This window comes from Salmo salar, chromosome 10 (assembly GCF_965601325.2).
Source record: "Salmo salar chromosome 10, fSalSal1, whole genome shotgun sequence".
NCBI lineage: Eukaryota > Metazoa > Chordata > Actinopteri > Salmoniformes > Salmonidae > Salmo > Salmo salar.
Window position 1 is genome coordinate 89,338,599 of NC_138300.1, and position 24,213 is coordinate 89,362,811.

At 45.0% G+C, this 24,213-nt stretch overlaps 1 protein-coding gene across 2 annotated transcripts in view; it reads right to left on the reverse strand.

Moving 5' to 3' along the window:
* LOC106560843 (guanine nucleotide-binding protein G(o) subunit alpha) overlaps positions 1-24,213 on the reverse strand; it is a 144,905-nt gene that overhangs the window by 17,057 nt on the left and 103,635 nt on the right. For both annotated transcript variants that reach the window (XM_014124202.3, XM_014124203.3), the window contains exon 4: positions 19,458-19,618. In XM_014124202.3, the coding sequence (XP_013979677.1) occupies positions 19,458-19,618 (161 nt within the window). The remainder of the gene's footprint in view (positions 1-19,457; positions 19,619-24,213) is intronic.

Genomic DNA, 24,213 nt, shown 5'->3' on the forward strand with positions numbered 1-24,213 from the left:
ACTAAACTGTAAGGACTGAAACAGGGCCTCTGTATAATTCTGGGTCTGTAAGTACACACTGGTTTTCATTGTACCACAGAACAAAATTAATTGATTCAAATAATTGATTGGCGAGACAGTAGTCTGGCCCACTACCCCGAGGACTAGATAAGGGACTGACAAAAAATATTATAATGACAACCTAACATTGGACTCTGAAGGGCTGGAACAGTGCACTCCAGTTACGAGGCCAATAATGGACATTTTGGCCAGGAAATATCAAAGACTGGTCTATTGTTCAAAATATAGCACAACATCAGCTAGAGCAGCTGGGATTGCTTAGGACTGGGTGCAAATCTACTGCTCCACATGCAGGAGTGGTGACAATCAATATAAGGGGAAATAGACAAGGATGACAACCCAGGAAAAACAAGCTGTCGCTCCCTCCGTGTGGAGAGAGGATCATAAATCACACCCAAGACTAACCAACAGTCAGCACCCAGTAATGTGGAAGAGGTTCATCACACCCAATACTAACCAACAGTCAGCACCCAGTAATGTGGTAGAGAGGTTCATCACACCCAAGACTAACCAACAGTCAGCACCCAGTAATGTGGTAGAGGATCTTCACACCCAAGACTAACCAACAGTCAGCACCCAGTAATGTGATAGAGGTTCATCACACCCAAGACTAACCAACAGTCAGCACCCAGTAGTGTGGTAGAGAGGTTCATCACACCCTTGACTAACCAACAGTCAGCACCCAGTAATGTGGTAGAGGATCATCACACCCAACACTAACCAACAGTCAGCAAACTGTAATGTGGTAGAGAGGTTCATCACACCCAAGACTAACCAACAGTCAGCACCCAGTAATGTGGTAGAGAGGTTCATCACACCCAAGACTAACCAACAGTCAGCACCCAGTAATGTGGTAGAGAGGTTCATCACACCCAAGACTAACCAACAGTCAGCACCCAGTAATATGGTAGAGGTTCATCACACCCAAGACTAACCAACAGTCAGCACCCAGTAATGTGGTAGATGTTCATCACACCCAAGACTAACCAACAGTCAGCACCAAGTAATGTGATAGAGGTTCATCACACCCAAGATTAACCAACAGTCAGCACCCAGTAATGTGGTAGAGGATCATCACACCCAAGACTAACCAACAGTCAGCACCCAGTAATGTGATAGAGAGGATCATCACACCCAAGACTAACCAACAGTCAGCACCCAGTAATGTGGTAGAGAGGATCATCACACCCAAGACTAACCAACAGTCAGCACCCAGTAATGTGGTAGAGAGGATCATCACACCCAAGACTAACCAACAGTCAGCACCCAGTAATGTGGTAGAGAGGTTCATCACACCCAAGACTAACCAACAGTCAGTACCCAGTAATGTGGTAGAGAGGTTCATCACACCCAAGACTAACCAACAGTCAGCACCCAGTAATGTGGTAGAGGTTCATCACACCCATGACTAACCAACAGTCAGCATCCAGTAATGTGATAGAGGATCATCACACCCAAGACTAACCAACAGTCAGCACCCAGTAATGTGAAAGAGGATCATCACACCCAAGACTAACCAACAGTCAGCACCCAGTAATGTGATAGAGGTTCATCACACCCAAGACTAACCAACAGTCAGCACCCAGTAATGTGGTAGAGGATCATCACACCCAAGACTAACCAACAGTCAGCACCCAGTAATGTGGTAGAGAGGTTCATCACACCCAAGACTAACCAACAGTCAGCACCCAGTAATGTGGTAGAGGATCATCACACCCAAGACTAACCAACAGTCAGCACCCAGTAATGTGGTAGAGAGGATCATCACACCCAAGACTAACCAACAGTCAGCACCCAGTAATGTGATAGAGGTTCATCACACCCAAGACTAACCAACAGTCAGCACCCAGTAATGTGGTAGAGAGGTTCATCACACCCAAGACTAACCAACAGTCAGCACCCAGTAATGTGGTAGAGAGGATCATCACACCCAAGACTAACTAACAGTCAGCACCCAGTAATGTGGTAGAGAGGTTCATCACACCCAAGACTAACCAACAGTCAGCACCCAGTAATGTGGTAGAGGTTCATCACACCCAAGACTAACCAACAGTCAACACCCAGTAATGTGGTAGAGAGGTTCATCACACCCAAGACTAACCAACAGTCAGCACCCAGTAATGTGGTAGAGGATCATCACACCCAAGACTAACCAAACGTCAGCACCCAGTAATGTGGTAGAGGATCATCACACCCAAGACTAACCAACAGTCAGCACCCAGTAATGTGGTAGAGAGGTTCATCACACCCAAGACTAACCAACAGTCAGCACCCAGTAATGTGGTAGAGGATCATCACACCCAAGACTAACCAACAGTCAGCACCCAGTAATGTGGTAGAGAGGTTCATCACACCCAAGACTAACCAACAGTCAGCACCCAGTAATGTGGTAGAGGATCATCACACCCAAGACTAACCAACAGACAGCACCCAGTAATGTGGTAGATGTTCATCACACCCAAGACTAACCAACAGTCAGCACCCAGTAATGTGGTAGAGGTTCTTCACATCCAAGACTAACCAACAGTCAGCACCCAGTAATGTGATAGAGAGGATCATCACACCCAAGACTAACCAACAGTCAGCACCCAGTAATGTGATAGAGGTTCATCACACCCAAGACTAACCAACAGTCAGCACCCAGTAATGTGATAGAGGATCATCACACCCAAGACTAACCAACAGTCAGCACCCAGTAATGTGATAGAGGTTCATCACACCCAAGACTAACCAACAGTCAGCACCCAGTAATGTGATAGAGAGGTTCATCACACCCAAGACTAACCAACAGTCAGCACCCAGTAATGTGGTAGAGGTTCATCACACCCAAGACTAACCAACAGTCAGCACCCAGTAATGTGATAGAGAGGTTCATCACACCCAAGACTAACCAACAGTCAGCACCCAGTAATGTGATAGAGGGTCATCACACCCAAGACTAACCAACAGTCAGCACCAAGTAATGTGGTAGAGAGGTTCATCACACCCAAGAATAACCAACAGTCAGCACCCAGTAATGTGGTAGAGGTTCATCACACCCAAGAATAACCAACAGTCAGCACCCAGGATTGTGGTAGAGGTTCATCACACCCTTGACTAACCAACAGTCAGCACCCAGTAATGTGGTAGAGAGGTTCATCACACCCAAGACTAACCAACAGTAAGCACCCAGTAATGTGGTAGAGGTTCATCACACCCAAGACTAACCAACAGTCAGCACCCAGTAATGTGGTAGAGAGGTTCATCACACCCAAGACTAACCAACAGTCAGCACCCAGTAATGTGGTAGAGGTTCATCACACCCAAGACTAACCAACAGTCAGCACCCAGTAATGTGGTAGATGTTCATCACACCCAAGACTAACCAACAGTCAGCACCCAGTAATGTGGTAGAGAGGTTCATCACACCCAAGACTAACCAACAGTCAGCACCCAGTAATGTGGTAGAGAGGTTCATCACACCCAAGAATAACCAACAGTCAGCACCCAGTAATGTGGTAGAGGTTCATCACACCCAAGAATAACCAACAGTCAGCACCTAGTAATGTGCTAGAGGTTCATCACACCCAAGACTAACCAACAGTCAGCACCCAGTAATGTGGTAGAGAGGTTCATCACACCCAAGACTAACCAACAGTCAGCACCCAGTAATGTGGTAGAGGTTCATCACACCCAAGACTAACCAACAGTCAGCACCCAGTAATGTGATAGAGAGGTTCATCACACCCAAGACTAACCAACAGTCAGCACCCAGTAATGTGATAGAGGGTCATCACACCCAAGACTAACCAACAGTCAGCACCAAGTAATGTGGTAGAGAGGTTCATCACACCCAAGAATAACCAACAGTCAGCACCCAGTAATGTGGTAGAGGTTCATCACACCCAAGAATAACCAACAGTCAGCACCCAGGATTGTGGTAGAGGTTCATCACACCCAAGACTAACCAACAGTCAGCACCCAGTAATGTGGTAGAGAGGTTCATCACACCCAAGACTAACCAACAGTCAGCACCCAGTAATGTGGTAGAGGTTCATCACACCCAAGACTAACCAACAGTCAGCACCCAGTAATGTGGTAGAGAGGTTCATCACACCCAAGACTAACCAACAGTCAGCACCCAGTAATGTGGTAGAGGTTCATCACACCCAAGACTAACCAACAGTCAGCACCCAGTAATGTGGTAGATGTTCATCACACCCAAGACTAACCAACAGTCAGCACCCAGTAATGTGGTAGAGAGGTTCATCACACCCAAGACTAACCAACAGTCAGCACCCAGTAATGTGGTGGAGAGGTTCATCACACCCAAGAATAACCAACAGTCAGCACCCAGTAATGTGGTAGAGGTTCATCACACCCAAGAATAACCAACAGTCAGCACCTAGTAATGTGGTAGAGGTTCATCACACCCAAGACTAACCAACAGTCAGCACCCAGTAATGTGGTAGAGAGGTTCATCACACCCAAGACTAACCAACAGTCAGCACCCAGTAATGTGGTAGAGGTTCATCACACCCAAGACTAACCAACAGTCAGCACCCAGTAATGTGGTAGATGTTCATCACACCCAAGACTAACCAACAGTCAGCACCCAGTAATGTGGTAGAGAGATTCATCACACCCAAGACTAACCAACAGTCAGCACCCAGTAATGTGGTAGAGAGGTTCATCACACCCAAGACTAACCAACAGTCAGCACCCAGTAATGTGGTAGCGAGGATCATCACACCCAAGACTAACCAACAGTCAGCACCCAGTAATGTGGTAGAGGATCATCACACCCAAGACTAACCAACAGTCAGCACCCAGTAATGTGGTAGAGGATCATCACACCCAAGACTAACCAACAGTCAGCACCCAGTAATGTGATAGAGAGGTTCATCACACCCAAGACTAACCAACAGTCAGCACCCAGTAATGTGGTAGAGGATCATCACACCCAAGACTAACCAACAGTCAGCACCCAGTAATGTGATAGAGGTTCATCACACCCAAGACTAACCAACAGTCAGCACCCAGTAATGTGATAGAGGTTCATCACACCCAAGACTAACCAACAGTCAGCACCCAGTAATGTGGTAGAGAGGTTCATCACACCCAAGACTAACCAACAGTCAGCACCCAGTAATGTGGTAGAGGTGCATCACACCCAAGACTAACCAACAGTCAGCACCCAGTAATGTGGTAGAGAGGTTCATCACACCCAAGACTAACCAACAGTCAGCACCCAGTAATGTGGTAGAGAGGATCATCACACCCAAGACTAACCAACAGTCAGCACCCAGTAATGTGGTAGAGAGCTTCATCACACCCAATACTAAGCAACAGTCAGCACCCAGTAATGTGATAGAGGTTCATCACACCCAAGACTAACCAACAGTCAGCACCCAGTAATGTGGTAGAGAGGTTCATCACACCCAAGACTAACCAACAGTCAGCACCCAGTAATGTGGTAGAGGTTCATCACACCCAAGACTAACCAACAGTCAGCACCCAGTAATGTGGTAGAGAGGTTCATCACACCCAAGACTAACCAACAGTCAGCACCCAGTAATGTGGTAGAGAGGTTCATCACACCCAATACTAACCAACAGTCAGCACCCAGTAATGTGGTAGAGAGGTTCATCACACCCAATACTAACCAACAGTCAGCACCCAGTAATGTGGTAGAGAGGTTCATCACACCCAATACTAACCAACAGTCAGCACCCAGTAATGTGGTAGAGAGGTTCATCACACCCAATACTAACCAACAGTCAGCACCCAGTAATGTGGTAGAGAGGATCATCACACCCAATACTAACCAACAGTCAGCACCCAGTAATGTGGTAGAGAGGATCATCACACCCAATACTAACCAACAGTCAGCACCCAGTAATGTGGTAGAGAGGTTCATCACACCCAAGACTAACCAACAGTCAGCACCCAGTAATGTGGTAGAGAGGTTCATCACACCCAATACTAACCAACAGTCAGCACCCAGTAATGTGGTAGAGAGGTTCATCACACCCAAGACTAACCAACAGTCAGCACCCAGTAATGTGGTAGAGAGGATCATCACACCCAAGACTAACCAACAGTCAGCACCCAGTAATGTGGTAGAGAGGTTCATCACACCCAATACTAACCAACAGTCAGCACCCAGTAATGTGGTAGAGAGGATCATCACACCCAAGACTAACCAACAGTCAGCACCCAGTAATGTGGTAGAGAGGTTCATCACACCCAATACTAACCAACAGTCAGCACCCAGTAATGTGGTAGAGAGGATCATCACACCCAAGACTAACCAACAGTCAGCACCCAGTAATGTGGTAGAGAGGATCATCACACCCAATACTAACCAACAGTCAGCACCCAGTAATGTGGTAGAGAGGTTCATCACACCCAATACTAACCAACAGTCAGCACCCAGTAATGTGGTAGAGAGGTTCATCACACCCAATACTAACCAACAGTCAGCACCCAGTAATGTGGTAGAGGTTCATCACACCCAAGACTAACCAACAGTCAGCACCCAGTAATGTGGTAGATGTTCATCACACCCAAGACTAACCAACAGTCAGCACCCAGTAATGTGGTAGAGAGGTTCATCACACCCAAGACTAACCAACAGTCAGCACCCAGTAATGTGGTAGAGAGGTTCATCACACCCAATACTAACCAACAGTCAGCACCCAGTAATGTGATAGAGGTTCATCACATCCAAGACTAACCAACAGTCAGCACCCAGTAATGTGGTAGAGAGGTTCATCACACCCAAGACTAACCAACAGTCAGCACCCAGTAATGTGGTAGAGGTTCATCACACCCAAGACTAACCAACAGTCAGCACCCAGTAATGTGGTAGAGAGCTTCATCAAACCCAAGACTAACCAACAGTCAGCACCCAGTAATGTGGTAGAGAGGATCATCACACCCAAGACTAACCAACAGTCAGCACCCAGTAATGTGGTAGAGAGGTTCATCACACCCAATACTAACCAACAGTCAGCACCCAGTAATGTGGTAGAGAGGATCATCACACCCAAGACTAACCAACAGTCAGCACCCAGTAATGTGATAGAGAGGTTCATCACACCCAAGACTAACCAACAGTCAGCACCCAGTAATGTGGTAGAGAGGATCATCACACCCAATACTAACCAACAGTCAGCACCCAGTAATGTGGTAGAGAGGATCATCACACCCAATACTAACCAACAGTCAGCACCCAGTAATGTGGTAGAGAGGTTCATCACACCCAAGACTAACCAACAGTCAGCACCCAGTAATGTGGTAGAGGATCATCACACCCAAGACTAACCAACAGTCAGCACCCAGTAATGTGGTAGAGAGGATCATCACACCCAAGACTAACCAACAGTCAGCACCCAGTAATGTGGTAGAGAGTATCATCACACCCAATACTAACCAACAGTCAGCACCCAGTAATGTGGTAGAGAGGTTCATCACACCCAAGACTAACCAACAGTCAGCACCCAGTAATGTGGTAGAGGTTCATCACACCCAAGACTAACCAACAGTCAGCACCCAGTAATGTGGTAGAGAGGTTCATCACACCCAAGACTAACCAACAGTCAGCACCCAGTAATGTGGTAGAGAGGATCATCACACCCAAGACTAACCAACAGTCAGCACCCAGTAATGTGGTAGAGAGGTTCATCACACCCAATACTAACCAACAGTCAGCACCCAGTAATGTGGTAGAGAGGTTCATCACACCCAATACTAACCAACAGTCAGCACCCAGTAATGTGGTAGAGAGGTTCATCACACCCAATAATAACCAACAGTCAGCACCCAGTAATGTGGTAGAGAGGTTCATCACACCCAATACTAACCAACAGTCAGCACCCAGTAATGTGGTAGAGAGGTTCATCACACCCAATACTAACCAACAGTCAGCACCCAGTAATGTGGTAGAGAGGATCATCACACCCAATACTAACCAACAGTCAGCACCCAGTAATGTGGTAGAGAGGATCATCACACCCAATACTAACCAACAGTCAGCACCCAGTAATGTGGTAGAGAGGTTCATCACACCCAAGACTAACCAACAGTCAGCACCCAGTAATGTGGTAGAGAGGTTCATCACACCCAATACTAACCAACAGTCAGCACCCAGTAATGTGGTAGAGAGGTTCATCACACCCAAGACTAACCAACAGTCAGCACCCAGTAATGTGGTAGAGAGGATCATCACACCCAAGACTAACCAACAGTCAGCACCCAGTAATGTGGTAGAGAGGTTCATCACACCCAATACTAACCAACAGTCAGCACCCAGTAATGTGGTAGAGAGGATCATCACACCCAAGACTAACCAACAGTCAGCACCCAGTAATGTGGTAGAGAGGTTCATCACACCCAATACTAACCAACAGTCAGCACCCAGTAATGTGGTAGAGAGGATCATCACACCCAAGACTAACCAACAGTCAGCACCCAGTAATGTGGTAGAGAGGATCATCACACCCAATACTAACCAACAGTCAGCACCCAGTAATGTGGTAGAGAGGTTCATCACACCCAATACTAACCAACAGTCAGCACCCAGTAATGTGGTAGAGGTTCATCACACCCAAGACTAACCAACAGTCAGCACCCAGTAATGTGGTAGATGTTCATCACACCCAATACTAACCAACAGTCAGCACCCAGTAATGTGGTAGAGAGGATCATCACACCCAATACTAACCAACAGTCAGCACCCAGTAATGTGGTAGAGAGGTTCATCACACCCAATACTAACCAACAGTCAGCACCCAGTAATGTGGTAGAGAGGATCATCACACCCAATACTAACCAACAGTCAGCACCCAGTAATGTGGTAGAGAGGATCATCACACCCAATACTAACCAACAGTCAGCACCCAGTAATGTGGTAGAGAGGTTCATCACACCCAAGACTAACCAACAGTCAGCACCCAGTAATGTGGTAGAGAGGTTCATCACACCCAATACTAACCAACAGTCAGCACCCAGTAATGTGGTAGAGAGGTTCATCACACCCAAGACTAACCAACAGTCAGCACCCAGTAATGTGGTAGAGAGGATCATCACACCCAAGACTAACCAACAGTCAGCACCCAGTAATGTGGTAGAGAGGTTCATCACACCCAATACTAACCAACAGTCAGCACCCAGTAATGTGGTAGAGAGGATCATCACACCCAAGACTAACCAACAGTCAGCACCCAGTAATGTGGTAGAGAGGTTCATCACACCCAATACTAACCAACAGTCAGCACCCAGTAATGTGGTAGAGAGGATCATCACACCCAAGACTAACCAACAGTCAGCACCCAGTAATGTGGTAGAGAGGATCATCACACCCAATACTAACCAACAGTCAGCACCCAGTAATGTGGTAGAGAGGTTCATCACACCCAATACTAACCAACAGTCAGCACCCAGTAATGTGGTAGAGGTTCATCACACCCAAGACTAACCAACAGTCAGCACCCAGTAATGTGGTAGATGTTCATCACACCCAATACTAACCAACAGTCAGCACCCAGTAATGTGGTAGAGAGGATCATCACACCCAATACTAACCAACAGTCAGCACCCAGTAATGTGGTAGAGAGGTTCATCACACCCAATACTAACCAACAGTCAGCACCCAGTAATGTGGTAGAGGTTCATCACACCCAAGACTAACCAACAGTCAGCACCCAGTAATGTGGTAGAGAGGTTCATCACACCCAAGACTAACCAACAGTCAGCACCCAGTAATGTGGTAGAGAGGTTCATCACACCCAAGACTAACCAACAGTCAGCACCCAGTAATGTGGTAGAGAGGTTCATCACACCCAAGACTAACCAACAGTCAGCACCCAGTAATGTGGTAGAGGTTCATCACACCCAAGACTAACCAACAGTCAGCACCCAGTAATGTGGTAGAGAGGTTCATCACACACACCCAAGACTAACCAACAGTCAGCACCCAGTAATGTGGTAGAGAGGTTCATCACACCCAATACTAACCAACAGTCAGCACCCAGTAATGTGGTAGAGGTTCATCACACCCAAGACTAACCAACAGTCAGCACCCAGTAATGTGGTAGAGGTTCATCACACCCAAGACTAACCAACAGTCAGCACCCAGTAATGTGGTAGAGAGGTTCATCACACCCAATACTAACCAACAGTCAGCACCCAGTAATGTGGTAGAGAGGATCATCACACCCAAGACTAACCAACAGTCAGCACCCAGTAATGTGGTAGAGAGGATCATCACACCCAATACTAACCAACAGTCAGCACCCAGTAATGTGGTAGAGAGGTTCATCACACCCAATACTAACCAACAGTCAGCACCCAGTAATGTGGTAGAGAGGACACTTGAAGAAAACAACTACACTTAAACTGGCACAAACATACCACATACAAACATCTTCTCTCCCTTCATCTGTGTTTATGTGTAATGGTGTCATTCACTGATCTGTGTCCAGTTGAGTGCTGTGAGACTTCGCTGGGAAGCTGCAATATTTGGCAGCAGTGTGTGAACATTCCACCCTGGCCACTGGCCTGGTGACACAACCCAATGAGGGGGGCACTTCCACTGCACAACACAACCCTACACTGCATGGAGCCGCAGTACAGTATGTTGCTGAATGTTTTTAAATGTGTGTACACGTGAAATGATTGATAAATGACTAACACAAGCCGATGTTCAGTAGTAAATGTGCTGCATCCATTGCCAAGCTCTCTGTTTGGGTGGCAGGCTGCCCAGCACTAATGCAGCTCATTAACAGTAGTGCCTAAAAAAACGGGGCTGTGTCCATTGTTCTGCTTCCCTGTTCATAATATAAGGAGGGGGGCAGAGAAAATGACACAGGGAGAAAGAAAGAAAGAAAGAAAGAAAGAAAGAAAGAAAGAAAGAAAGAAAGAAAGAAAGAAAGAAAGAAAGAAAGAAAGAAAGAAAGAAAGAAAGAAAGAAAGAAAGAGGATGGAGGCAGGCCAGGGAGATAGAAGAAGAGCAGTGGGGGAGATCTATGATGCAACTGCTGGAAGTGGAATGAGATGTCACATCTCTACAAAGTGTGTCCAAAGCTAACACTGACATGGCCATTTAAATTCAGATGAAACTTCTCCATAGAGCGGATTCACCCTGCCCTGCCATAACAGGCCAGCCCACCTGCACAGAGAGATGAAGTCCACCTCACTGCATCCAGGGGGCGACATCAACACAACAGGGAACACAGTCATTTCTGTCTATGAATGTTTGATTCATGCACATCTTATTCATACCACAATATCAGTTTTTATAACATATCAACCAGCCCTAACAAAAAGCACACTTCCCCTCTAAAAGTTATTCTTCTAAACCAAAAGAGCATTAACAAGATATAATGAGAATATAGGTTACAGCCTCCAGCTTCTCCTTACATTTACTGTTTCAATATTACAAGGTAGCACACTCTCCTCTGCCACCCTCTCTGTCTCTCCCCTCTTTGTCCATCACTGATTTGTTCTCTCTCTCTCCTTTCTATCTTCCATTCCTCCTATCTGTGATTGCCTCTCTCCCCATTATGATGTATTGTTTATCCTCAAATAAAAACTGCCAATGCAAATTTCAGCTGGCTATATAAGAGGGATTTCCATGAAGGACTGTGAGTGGTAACTTGTACAGTCTAGTCTCATACAATAGTGTCATAGTTTCAATGCCGTCTACTTTGGAACAGAAAGAGCACAGTCCAATGAGGAGTAAGCAGCAGAACGTGTCTAAGTGTGTTTACTCCTCTGCAATGACACAATTAACATTTCTATCCAACTGGATATCAGCGTGGTCTTGAATGAAATACTATTTCTGCCTTATCTGCCAGCCAAACCTCTCTTGAAATATTTACTGGAGTTCATTAAACTAACATCCATATTGTCCACCAATGACTAATACGATGAATACATCCCAAGGGATTTGAGGTCTGATATCTGATGTAATATGTCATGAAAATATAGCAGTTCCGTGGCTCTGAGACCCATTGGTGCTGTGACCGTCATGCTCTCCCTAGCAATATGAATAGTGATGAGGTCCTATCTATGCTGGGAGGATAAGATTGGGTCATCTGGGGTCTGTTGAAATGGTGTAGAGGTGGGGTGCGTAGGAGGGGCTCTCTTTTGTATGGGGGACTCATATCTGTCCCTTATTACTGGCTCCCTGCCAGTAACTCCCTCCAAAACACACCATCCGCCCTTTTCTCTCCCCCCATTTCCCCTCCTCCTCCTCATCGTCCAGCTTGAGTGCTCTGCATGGCAAAACCTCTCAGCACCATGCCTGCTGTCGGCTGCTTCCAATCACTCCACAGGCTGGTGTTGGAGAGGGAGGAGAGAGGGAGGAAAGGAGAGAGGGAGGGGAGCAGGGATGGTTGATATGGCGGGAAAGAAAGGAGTTGGTGAGATCAAGGGGAGGGAAATAGCAAGGAAAGAGGTGGCGCTAAAGAGAGCGATTCACAGAAAAAAGAGAGATCAGAAAGTAGAGGACTGAAAGAGAAGCGCAGAGAAAACAGAGAGAACTAAGTGTCCTGTGGTATACCTAGGGTTGCAAAATTCTGGAAGCTTTCAATAAATTCTCTGGTTTCCCCAAAATTCCAGTTGGAAGATTCTTGGCATAGGCGAAATTGCCACGAGGGATGGGGGGGGGGGTATGTCAGAACAGGTTGATTCGTCCCCCCAAATCATTTCTTTAAAATAAATATGAGTAACTCTTCATATTAGAATTAATGACAATGAGTGAAATATTATTAATACATTTTTTGGTGTGATGCCCCCCAGATAGCATATGAACATGTGATAAGGAATGGTAAAATGTGTAGAATTGCAGGAAATGTGCTTTTACGCTCGACTTTGGGCACGAAAGAAAGTCCAACTCCTCCTCTTTCTCAATTTTAAAACAGAAATGGGGTGTGCCTATGGTGGTTAATCGATGTTCGTTAGCTAAGCTAGCCACTTGTAGCTAGCCACTTGTAGCTAGCCACTTGTAGCTAGCCACTTGTAGCTAGCCACTTGTAGCTAGCCACTTGTAGCTAGCCACTTGTAGCTAGCCACTTGTAGCTAGCCACTTGTAGCTAGCCACTTGTAGCTAGCCAGTAACTCCTCCAGTATGTGTTGATGTCATTTCACCGGATATGTATTTGGACGGAAGCTGTGGAGATCGGTAAGAAATGGCACTACTGTAGCCAAATATCTTATTCATAAAACATTTTTAAGCATGAAATGACCTGGTATGATGATGCATTGTTCAGTTATACATTTCTAAAGCCTTTATTTTTGCGCTTTTGCCCAGATGGAACACAGCCATACCATCAGTTATTTCCACTGTGCATCTACTGTATAGACCTGCCTGTGGCCCTGTGCTGAAAAACTCCCCAAAGGATAGTCATTTTGGCTATTCATTAAAGCCAAAACAACTATCCATTACAGCCAAAATGACTACCCAATGGGTCTAGAAAACATCACAGTGAGTGCCTCATGCTGTTTCTGTCTCGCACGCATGCACACTCACAGGCACATATGCACACACACACACACACACACACACACACACACACACACACACACACACACACACACACACACACACACACACACACACACACACACACACACACACACACACACACACACACACACACACACACACACACACGATTCCCGGAACCACACCACAGTTCAGAGTGGCATGGTAGGGCTGTGGCCTAAGCACAGCCAGGGAGTGGGGATGAGCCACACATGGTAACAACTTATCTGATGGGCCTCTGGCAAAGTTTGTGGTAAATCACAGCATTGCTTCTGCGATGCTGATGGGTGGTGAGCTCTGTAGCACAAAATGTCTGCCATGTATGATCTAGTTCCGGAGCTATGATATATGCTTGTAATCTTTTTTATTCTTCTTTAAATAGCAACATATTATTTCAATTGATGAGAAGAACAATGTGGATTTTGACTACAAATCTTAAAATGGTGCTTTTGGTAAACATACTCCTCACAAGACACTGTCTGAGAAGACACTTTACCAGTGTAATAAATGTGCACGTTGAAACTAAATGGGTCACAAATGAAGAGCATCCACACACTGATAATGATCACTTCTTGATCCTAATCAGTCAGGTTTCAAGACTGGGCATTCAACTGAGACTGCTCTTCTCTGTGTCACGGAGGCTCTCCGCACTGCTAAAGCTAACTCTCTCTCCTCTGCTCTCATCCTTCTAGACCTATCTGCTGCCTTTGATACTGTGAACCATCAGATCCTCCTCTCCACCCTCTCCGAGTTGGGCATCTCCGGCGCGGCCCACGCTTGGATTGCGTCCTACCTGACAGGTCGCTCCTACCAGGTGGCGTGGCGAGAATCTGTCTCCGCACCATGCGCTCTCACCACTGGTGTCCCCCAGGGCTCTGTTCTAGGCCCTCTCCTATTCTCGCTATACACCAAGTCACTTTGCTCTGTCATATCCTCACATGGTCTCTCCTATCATTGCTATGCAGACGACACACAATTAATCTTCTCCTTTCCCCCTTCTGATAACCAGGCGGCGAATCGCATCTCTGCATGTCTGTCAGACATATCAGTGTGGATGACGGATCACCAGCTCAAGCTGAACCTCGGCAAGACGGAGCTGCTCTTCCTCCCGGGGAAGGACTGCCCGTTCCATGATCTCGCCATCACGGTTGACAACTCCCTTGTGTCCTCCTCCCAGAGTGCTAAGAACCTCGGCGTGATCCTGGACAACACCCTGTCGTTCTCCACTAACATCAAGGCGGTGACCCGATCCTGTAGGTTCATGCTCTACAACATTCGCAGAGTACGACCCTGCCTCACACAGGAAGCAGCGCAGGTCCTAATCCAGGCACTTGTCATCTCCCGTCTGGATTACTGCAACTCGCTGTTGGCTGGGCTCCCTGCCTGTGCCATTAAACCCCTACAACTCACCCAGAATGCCGCAGCCCGTCTGGTGTTCAACCTTCCCAAGTTCTCTCACGTCACCCCGCTCCTCCGCTCTCTCCACTGGCTTCCAGTTGAAGCTCGCATCCGCTACAAGACCATGGTGATTGCCTACGGAGCTGTGAAGGGAACGGCACCTCCATACCTTCAGGCTCTGATCAGGCCCTACACCCAAACAAGGGCACTGCGTTCATCCACCTCTGGCCTTCTGGCCCCCCTACCTCTGAGGAAGCACAGTTCCCGCTCAGCCCAGTCAAAACTGTTCGCTGCTCTGGCACCCCAATGGTGGAACAAGCTCCCTCACGACGCCAGGACAGCGGAGTCAATCACCACCTTCCGGAGACACCTGAAACCCCACCTCTTTAAGGAATACCTAGGATAGGATAAAGTAATCCTTCTACCCCCCCCCCCCCCCCCCTTAAAAGATTTAGATGCACTATTGTAAAGTGGTTGTTCCACTGGATATCATAAGGTGAATGCACCAATTTGTAAGTCGCTCTGGATAAGAGCGTCTGCTAAATGACTTAAATGTAAATGTAAATAATACATCGCTGAGGTCATATCCAGGGTCACTGAGGTCATATCCAGGGTCACTGAGGTCATATCCAGGGTCACTGAGAGAGAGAGACTGCTCTGAGTACCATGACTCTTAACTCTACATATCATGTGGGCTGCTTTCATATGTCAAAAGACATTGATACACATATCCATCCATATCACCTCAAAGTGTTATGCAACATTTCTATAATGCAGATCCGGACAAAACTAAATCCGTCAAGTTCTGCATGGTGTGTCAAGTTCCTGAATGAAATACTGGACTGCCAGTAATCAAACATCATTCCTAAATGCTATGACATTTACAACACAATTAATTGAGTTCCATGTAAATGTGAAATAAATGTGTTTCGTGACCTTTCGCAGGACACACTAATATAAATGAATTTTCTCAGGAATGCAATACTATGGGCTTAAGCCATCTCAGAGAAGCTGAGCAACTCGCTACTGGCTATGTCCTTTAATCATTCTCTCTCTAGCCTGCTCCAGTCTACAGTGTCACGGTGTATCACTGCTGCTCTACATGCTATTGTTCTCCACAATGGTCCTCAGGGTTGGGTAGGTTACTTTCTAAAAGTAATCATTTACAGTTATCTGTCCAAAATTGTAATCAGTAACATAACTTTTGGATTACCCAAACTCAGTAACATAATCTGATTACTTTCAGATTACTTTCCAGCAACTCAGATTTTTTAACCAGCCCAATTTTTTGGGGGGGTTGTTGCTAAAATTACACCAACAAAACACAAAATAACAGATGAGCATGCTTTGTAATGTTTCTAAAAACAATACATCTATTACTAGTAAGAAGTAATGTAGTATATTGTTTAATTTAATATTTTATGACCCGAGTCTTTTAACCAAAATATCACAGATGAGACAAAAATGTTCACCTTTTAATGGTTACCGTGGTAATGTGACTCAAGTCATGTTTGTGCCTGTGAGATTGAGAGCATGGCTGCATTCCAAACATGTTATTTTTACCCCCTCAGCCCTCGTAATAGCCACTTTCCCTCTGGGGAATCCCCATCGAAACCGGATGCAGTTTGTTTGCCATCTTAACTAGAGGTCCAATTCACAAACGTTGCCCTCTCAGCCCTCAATTTAGCTTGACGGAGCGAGTGAAGAACTTTGATCACTTGTGGGGTTGATATGACCCACAATTCATAATGCTAGCTTGCTAAAAAAGAATTATATAAAAACTACATTGATTTTAGCATTGGAAAATTGGTTTAGTCTCGTAGTGAGGAGCCTATAAAACGTAGTTAGCTTCATAAACATATTTTTGGGAATTCTGAAATCTATTGGAATAAATGACCAAACTATAAAACTAGCTTGCCAGCTATGGGTCACTAACTACCTGACAGCTAACGTACCTAGCTACGTTAGCTAGCTAGGTACATTAATATCTATAGGTTGATTGTTTTTAAGCACAACTTCAAGATTTCCACCAAGGACGTTGCCTCTCTAATCATCTCTCCCTCTCCAAACACTCGGATGTAAAACGTCATTCAAAGGATGAGGGTTTAGGGCCGAGGGCTGTCTACTTTGAGTTTGGACTGCAGCCCCTGACTAGTAGCCGCCTTGTCTTCTCTTCCCTAGCAGTTGAAACTCAAACATTGAAAAACAACCTAGCTTGTGAACAAAACAATGTAAATAGCCAAGAAAGACAAGGACAAAGTCTCACTTCAGTAGACTTTCGTTTCAAGCAAAATAGACTGACTTTTATGCCTGTGCGCAGCTCCCCTAAAAATGAATCCTTCACTTCGTTGTTCATGTGCGCACAGTCCTCAGCCAGGCAGTGTTGAAGCTTGAGGTCGGATAGGCTATAGGAACAAAACGGCAGAAATACTTTGAAAACAGCTACTGCAGCATTTATTTAGCTATAAATTTAATCATACTTGATGATTTTTATTCACAAATGCGAGTGAAATGCTCGCACTGTAGAGCCCTGTCCACCCGCCAACGTGGCTGGTGAAACAGACATCTTACCCACCAATGGCAAAATCGACCCGCATTGTCATTTGGTGAATGCTGGTTGTTAATTTTAGGCCCTGATCATACATACACTACAGGTCAAAAGTTTTAGAACACCTACTCATTCAAGGGTTTATCTTTATTTTTTACTATTTTCTACATTGTAGAACGATAGTGAAGACATCACAACTATGAAATAACACATATGGAATCATGTAGTAACCAAAAATGTGTTAAACAAATCAAAATATACTTTATATTTGAGACTCTTAAAATAGCCACCCTTTGCATTGATTACAGCTTTGTACACTTGGCATTCTCTCAACCAGCTTCACCTAGAACACTTTTCCAACAGTCTTGAAGGAGTTCCCACATATGCTGAGCACTTGTTGGCTGCTTTTCCTTCACTCTGCGGTCCAACTCATCCCAAACCCTCTCAATTTGGTGGAGGCCAGGTCATCTGATGCAGCATTCCATCACTTTCCTTCTTGGTAAAATAGCCCTTACACAGCCTGGAGGTGTGTTGGGTCATTATCCTGTTGAAAAATAAATGATAGTGGGACTAAGTCCAAACCAGATGGGATGGTGTATCGCTGCAGAATGCTGTGGTAGCCAAGCTGGTTAAGTGTGCCGAAGAATTCTAAATATTTCAGAGAGTGTCACCAGCAAAGCATCCCCACACCATAACACCTCCACCTCCATGCTTCACGGTGGGAAATACACATGCAGAGATCATCCGTTCACCCACACTGTGTCTCACAAAGACACAGAGGTTGGAATCAAAAATCTCTAATTTCCACCGGTCTAATTTCCATTGCTCGCAAGTCTCCTCTTATTATTGGTGTCCTTTAGTAGTGGTTTATTTGCAGCAATTCAAAATTCAAAAGGCACTCGCACATCAGAGCAATCTTTTTTGCAGGTGCAGCAATTCGACCATGAAGGCCTGATTCACATAATCTCCTGTGAACAGTTGATGTTGAGATGTGTCTGTTACTTGAACTCTGTGAAGCATTTATTTGAGATGCAATTTCAGAGGCTGGTAACTCTAAAGAACTTATCCTCTGCAGCAGAGGTAACTCTGAGTCTTCCTTTCCTGTGGCTGTCCCCATGAGAGCCAGTTTCATCATAGCGCTTGATGGTTTATGCGACTGCACTTTCAATGTTCTTGAAATTTTTCGTATTGACTTACTTTCATGTCTTAAAGTAATGATGGACTGTCATTACTCTTTGCTTATTTGAGCTGTTCTTGCCATAATAGGGCTATCTTCGGCTACCTTGTCACAACACAACTGATTGGCTCAAACGCATTAAGGAGGAAATAAATTCCACAAATTAACTTTTAAGAAGGCACACCTGTTAATTGAAATGCATTCCAGGTGACTACCTCCTGAAGCTGGTTGAGAGAATGCCAAGAGTGTGCAAAGCTGTCATCAAGGCAAAGGGTGGCTATTTGAAGAATCTCAAATCTCAAATATATTTTGATTTGTTTAACACTTTTTTGGTAACTACATGATTCCATGTGTTATTTCATTGTTTTGATATATTCACTATTATTCTACAATGTAGAAAATAGTAAAAATAAAGAAAAACCCTAAAATGAGTAGGTGTTCTAAAACTTTTGATCGGTAGTGTATGTGTTTGATTCCAATTGATTTACAACCTAGCACAGGAATTTACCAATTCACTTTGGGCCACATAAACTACTTTGTCTATAAAACACCAAATAATTGCTTCATATTTGTTGTATATGACTAATGTCACATGGACATCAATTAATGTAGTAAGTGGATGACATTTATGTATGTGTTATCCATAAACATTTTCATCGATTGGAGAAGAGTAATGAGAGTTGTATTGATCCTGCAGCACTAGGTCCTCCTGTGGGGGGCAGTAGAGGTAAAGTAGTACTCACTATTGGGCAGAGTCATTGAGCTGGTATTCTCGGGCACGGCTGAAGCACTCCTGGATGCCAGAGTCAGACCACAGGCGGATCATAGCCCCCAGGAGCTCAGGAGAGTAGGGCTCAGTGTCCTCCATACGACTTACCACGTCACACACCATCTTAGCATCAGCCTGAGGAGGGAGAGAACAACAGGTACATTATACATAGCACTTTAAATACAGTACATTTTTGTCATTTAGTAACCATTCTTATCCAGGGAGACTTACAGGAGCAATTATGGTTAAGAGCCTTGCTCAAGGGCACATTGACAGGTTGTTCACCTAGTCAACTCAGGGATTCAAACCAGCATCTTTTCAGTTACTTTCCCAACACTCTTAACCACTAGGCTACCTGCCGCCCAATACACACAAGCCTGTAGAGAGGAAAACATCAACCTGTAGATAGGAACAGATATAGCACTCACATTAAGTATCCATATCACAATACAGAGGTATTTCCTGCGCAAAGATAATACTTCTAAAATTACAGTGTAATTAGAAAATACCCTTACGAAAAACAATTGCAGTTAGAGTGCAGTATAACTGTAGTACGCTGCAAATACTGCGTCCAAAATAAAAAATGTTTACTGCAGTAATTTTGCAGAGTAACTGCAGTTACAGTGCAGTATAATTGCAGTTTCACTGCAATTATTTCACAATTTCACAATTGCAGTTATTCTGCAATTACTGCGTCCAAAACGCCACAGTCGACTGCAGTTACTGCAGTTTCAAAACTACATTATTTTTTTGTAAGGGTAGAGATATCTAAATCTAGGAGCTGAAATGAAATAACTGTTTTTCATTCCACTAGTGTCTACAAATGCGAAGGTCACAGGAGAGGAGCATCCTGGAAGGAGTGATCCTGCCTTCCCCGCATAACCCCAAACACTAGTCACGTTTCACAATGTCCCGACCTGAGCACTGGGTCTGGGAAAGTGTTTCAGCTCTTATTACCGACCCCCCCACTGCCTGGCTAGAGAGGCCTACAACAGTGACTCAATTACAGGCTGGGCGTCCTGTGTGTGTGTGTGTTTATGGACCACTACTCTGCCTCTCCTCTCTGCAGCTGCTAATCCCACCCACTTCCTGTGGGCCCTGCTCCTAGTCCATATTGAAACGGAACAACCACCCACCAACCCACCCTGTGTATTGGAGCGTGATAACATAGTAGTGTAGGGAGTCGTTGACCTGTGTGTCTCTCTGAATGACCATGTGCAGTTGACACCCACCACAGAGTTTGATTGACAGGCTCTAGTATGTGCTGGGACATGCTACAGCTTTGACACAGCAGCTTCAGCCTGTTTGTCACTCACAGCACCAATCAGGTCCCTAGTTACCAACAGAGTAAAGGTCATGGGCGTCACTAACTCCTCCGCCTCTATGTTTCACCGGCTGCTGCTGCTGCTCTGAAGCTGATCAATACCCAGAATCATTGATAATGATCTACACACCAGATACACATTGGTCTGCACACACACACACACACACACACACACACACACACACACACACACACACACACACACACACACACACACACACACACACACACACACACACACACACACACACACACACACACACACACACACACACACACACACACACACACACACACACCTGCAATCCCCTCTCTAATGGTGGACAGGATGAGGCATGCAAAAAAATAAATCAGTGCTTTCTCCCTTCCTCTAATCTCCTCACTTGCTCAACACTTCCCTTCCTTACATAATTGCCCTGATGTCATTCTCACTTCTTTATGTAGCATTGGTCCAAAGTTACACTAACACAAAGCCATGCAGTGTCTGCAGCCAAGGTCCTGAAAAGAGCATTTTGTTCCTTTTTGCAGGAGAGCTGGGCAGCTTAGCTGTGACAAAGCCCAGCGTTTTAGGTCAGACTCACTCTGCAGTCCTAACCTGGGGGAGAGAGGCTAGGCCAGCCAACTGAGCAAGGAGAGGGAGGAACACTTCAACCCAAATCAGCACAAAAACAAGCGTGGGAAATAGAGAATAGTTTTGATAAGGGGAGAGAGAGAAAACGAGAATCAGGTTGGAATTGCCAATTTGGTATCTCAGGAGATTCTCTCTATGCCATACAGTATTTTCCCTGGTGGGAGAGAGAGACTGCTGTGTTCACATCAACACAAAACAGCTGGAGACATCTGGAACCCAGCACTGGAGAAGTGACAGGAACCGCTATCACCATTAAGGTCTGACACACTAAAATACATCTCACTGGGAGATAAACTGAGATTAGGAAACCAAGAAGCTCCAGCTGTAATATTACCATACCACCTGTATTTCCATACTAGGGGAGAGTGTGGTAAGTTGAGTCAAATGGTTAGTTGAGCCACCCCTTGTTTCTAGGAAACCATACACAAAAGTAACCATGTGACCAAATATTTACGAAGATGTCATATTTCCATGGAGTCTGTGAAGAAACCACATGGAAAAAGTGGTAAGCAAGTTAGGTCCAAAACACGGATTTTTACCAAGTCAAATGAATGTATTGTGTTATAGGTTTCATGATGCTTGTATCTAAGCCAAAGTAGATACATCATTTGGGGTCTCTATAAGTGCCAATAAGAGGTCCTAAATCTACACTCTTAGAAAAAAGGGTTCCAAAAGGGTTCTTCCGCAGTGCCCCTTTGTGGTTCCAGGTAGAACTCTTTTATGTTTCATGTAGAACTCTTTGTGTAAAGGGTTCCACATGGAACTCAAAAGGGTTCTACCTGGAACCAAAAGGGTTCTACCTGGAACCAAACAAGGTTCTTCAAAGGGTTCTACCTGGAACCAAACAGGGTTCTTCAAAGGGTTATCCTATAGAAAAGACTAAAAACCCTTTTAAGTTCTAGATACTACCTTTTTTTCTAAGAGTGTAGCATGAAAGTGCATCCTTGTAGCTGTGTGGACAAAAGTAGCCAACATGTTTGCCATGGGGTAAGTTGAGCCAATGGCTACCATGCCTCATACAAATGATTACATTTAGTAAGTTTTATGCATAATACGCATCGTAGTGCATTTGTATTGTTACAGGCAGATATCATCATGTCCAGCGTATACAGACGTAAAACAAGCCGGGGCTAACCCCCCTTCAGGTTCTTTAGAGAACAGCCAAGGAAGTAAGAAAAGGGAAGATGTCCATTTGAGCAGCAGCAAGGGCTAAATAAAATGGACTGAATGACACTGATATGTACATTGACAAAAAAGAAAAGAAACACGTACCTGTGTGAAAGAGAGGCGATGACAGAGTAGCAGAGGAACATAAGGTCGTATCTGATGACATGGGAGTCTGAGCTTGCTAAACATATCAAGAATCACAGGACCAGTTTCATGGGCTTAGTTGCCTCAAATGCAGAGAACTTGCCTACGAATTGGCACATTGAAACAACATCCCTCACCCATACAACTGGTCAAGAAATGGAAGGGTAAGTGATATTGAACAGCGAGATCTATATTTGAATGTAGGCATACATTTAAGATATACAATATACCACACCCCCATTCCATGAATTAAACTTTGACCTACTAGCACCATCACCCACTGTCACTGGACACTATCACCCACTTATCCCAAGGCAGCTCAACTGACCTTGTCCCGATGCTCAAATTACCCCATACCCGGGTTAAGTTGTGCCAAGAGACAACTTTTTTCAACAAGCTATGTTTTCAAAACTGTTATGTTTACAAGAATTCTGATAATTTCCAGGGATACACAACATCTTGAAACATATAAATATGTCTTTGTTAGAAAGAATACTATATTTCCCTTGACGTAGTGATGCTGAATGTAACATTTTTGGGGGACAGACCACACTCTCCCCTACCAGATCCAAGATGGCTTCTCAAATACAGCTTTATAACACAGATTAAATCATTCGACTGATAGCCATTGTGATCGATGACTGAGTTAGGCTACATGTTTTTTGATTGGACAAGGGAGGCTCTGTCTCCTCCCTCCTGGTAAGCCTAACCTTTAAGTACAGGCCCTGTGAACTCAGTTGGATGGAGCCCTGTAGGCCAGACCTCCTCCACTATAGACGGTTTCAACAGTCAAAACACAAACAAATCCACGCACGGCCTGATAAGAACGATCTCCACTGACCCCTGACTGATATAAACTCAAAAGGGCATTTATCTCCAACTGACACCCACTGCCTCTGACTCAGATTGCCTCCACACTCCCCATCCATTCAACTGTTCAAAAGGCAGCTTAGGGCCATATCCCTGTGTCATCTCCCACTACTAGCCCTTAGAGAAGGCCACGCATTTTATCAGGCCTTTACTGTCCAGCAGTCAAGCATAATATGGCGGTTGAACACTAGAAAACTGTTTTGTGCGACTCAAATGGTCTCATGATATTGGACGGCTAACCATCTTACAATAAAAATGGGCACATACTGTTTATGTGTTGTAGGCCTACAGGCAGTGACTTGTCCAGAACATTTTGAATGGGATGGACAATGCAAGGTGGAAGTTTTCAATATAGTGAAGACATCAACACAATGAAATAACACCTATGGAATTATGTAGTAACCAAAAAAGTGTTAAAGAAATCAAAATATACTATATATTTTAGATTCTTCGAAGTAGCCACCCTTTGCCTTGATGACAGCTTTGTACACTCTTGGCATTCTCTCAACCAGCTTCATGAGGAATCATTTTCCAACAGTCTTGAAGGAGTTCCCACATATGCTGAGCACTTGTTGGCTGCTTTTCCTTCATTCT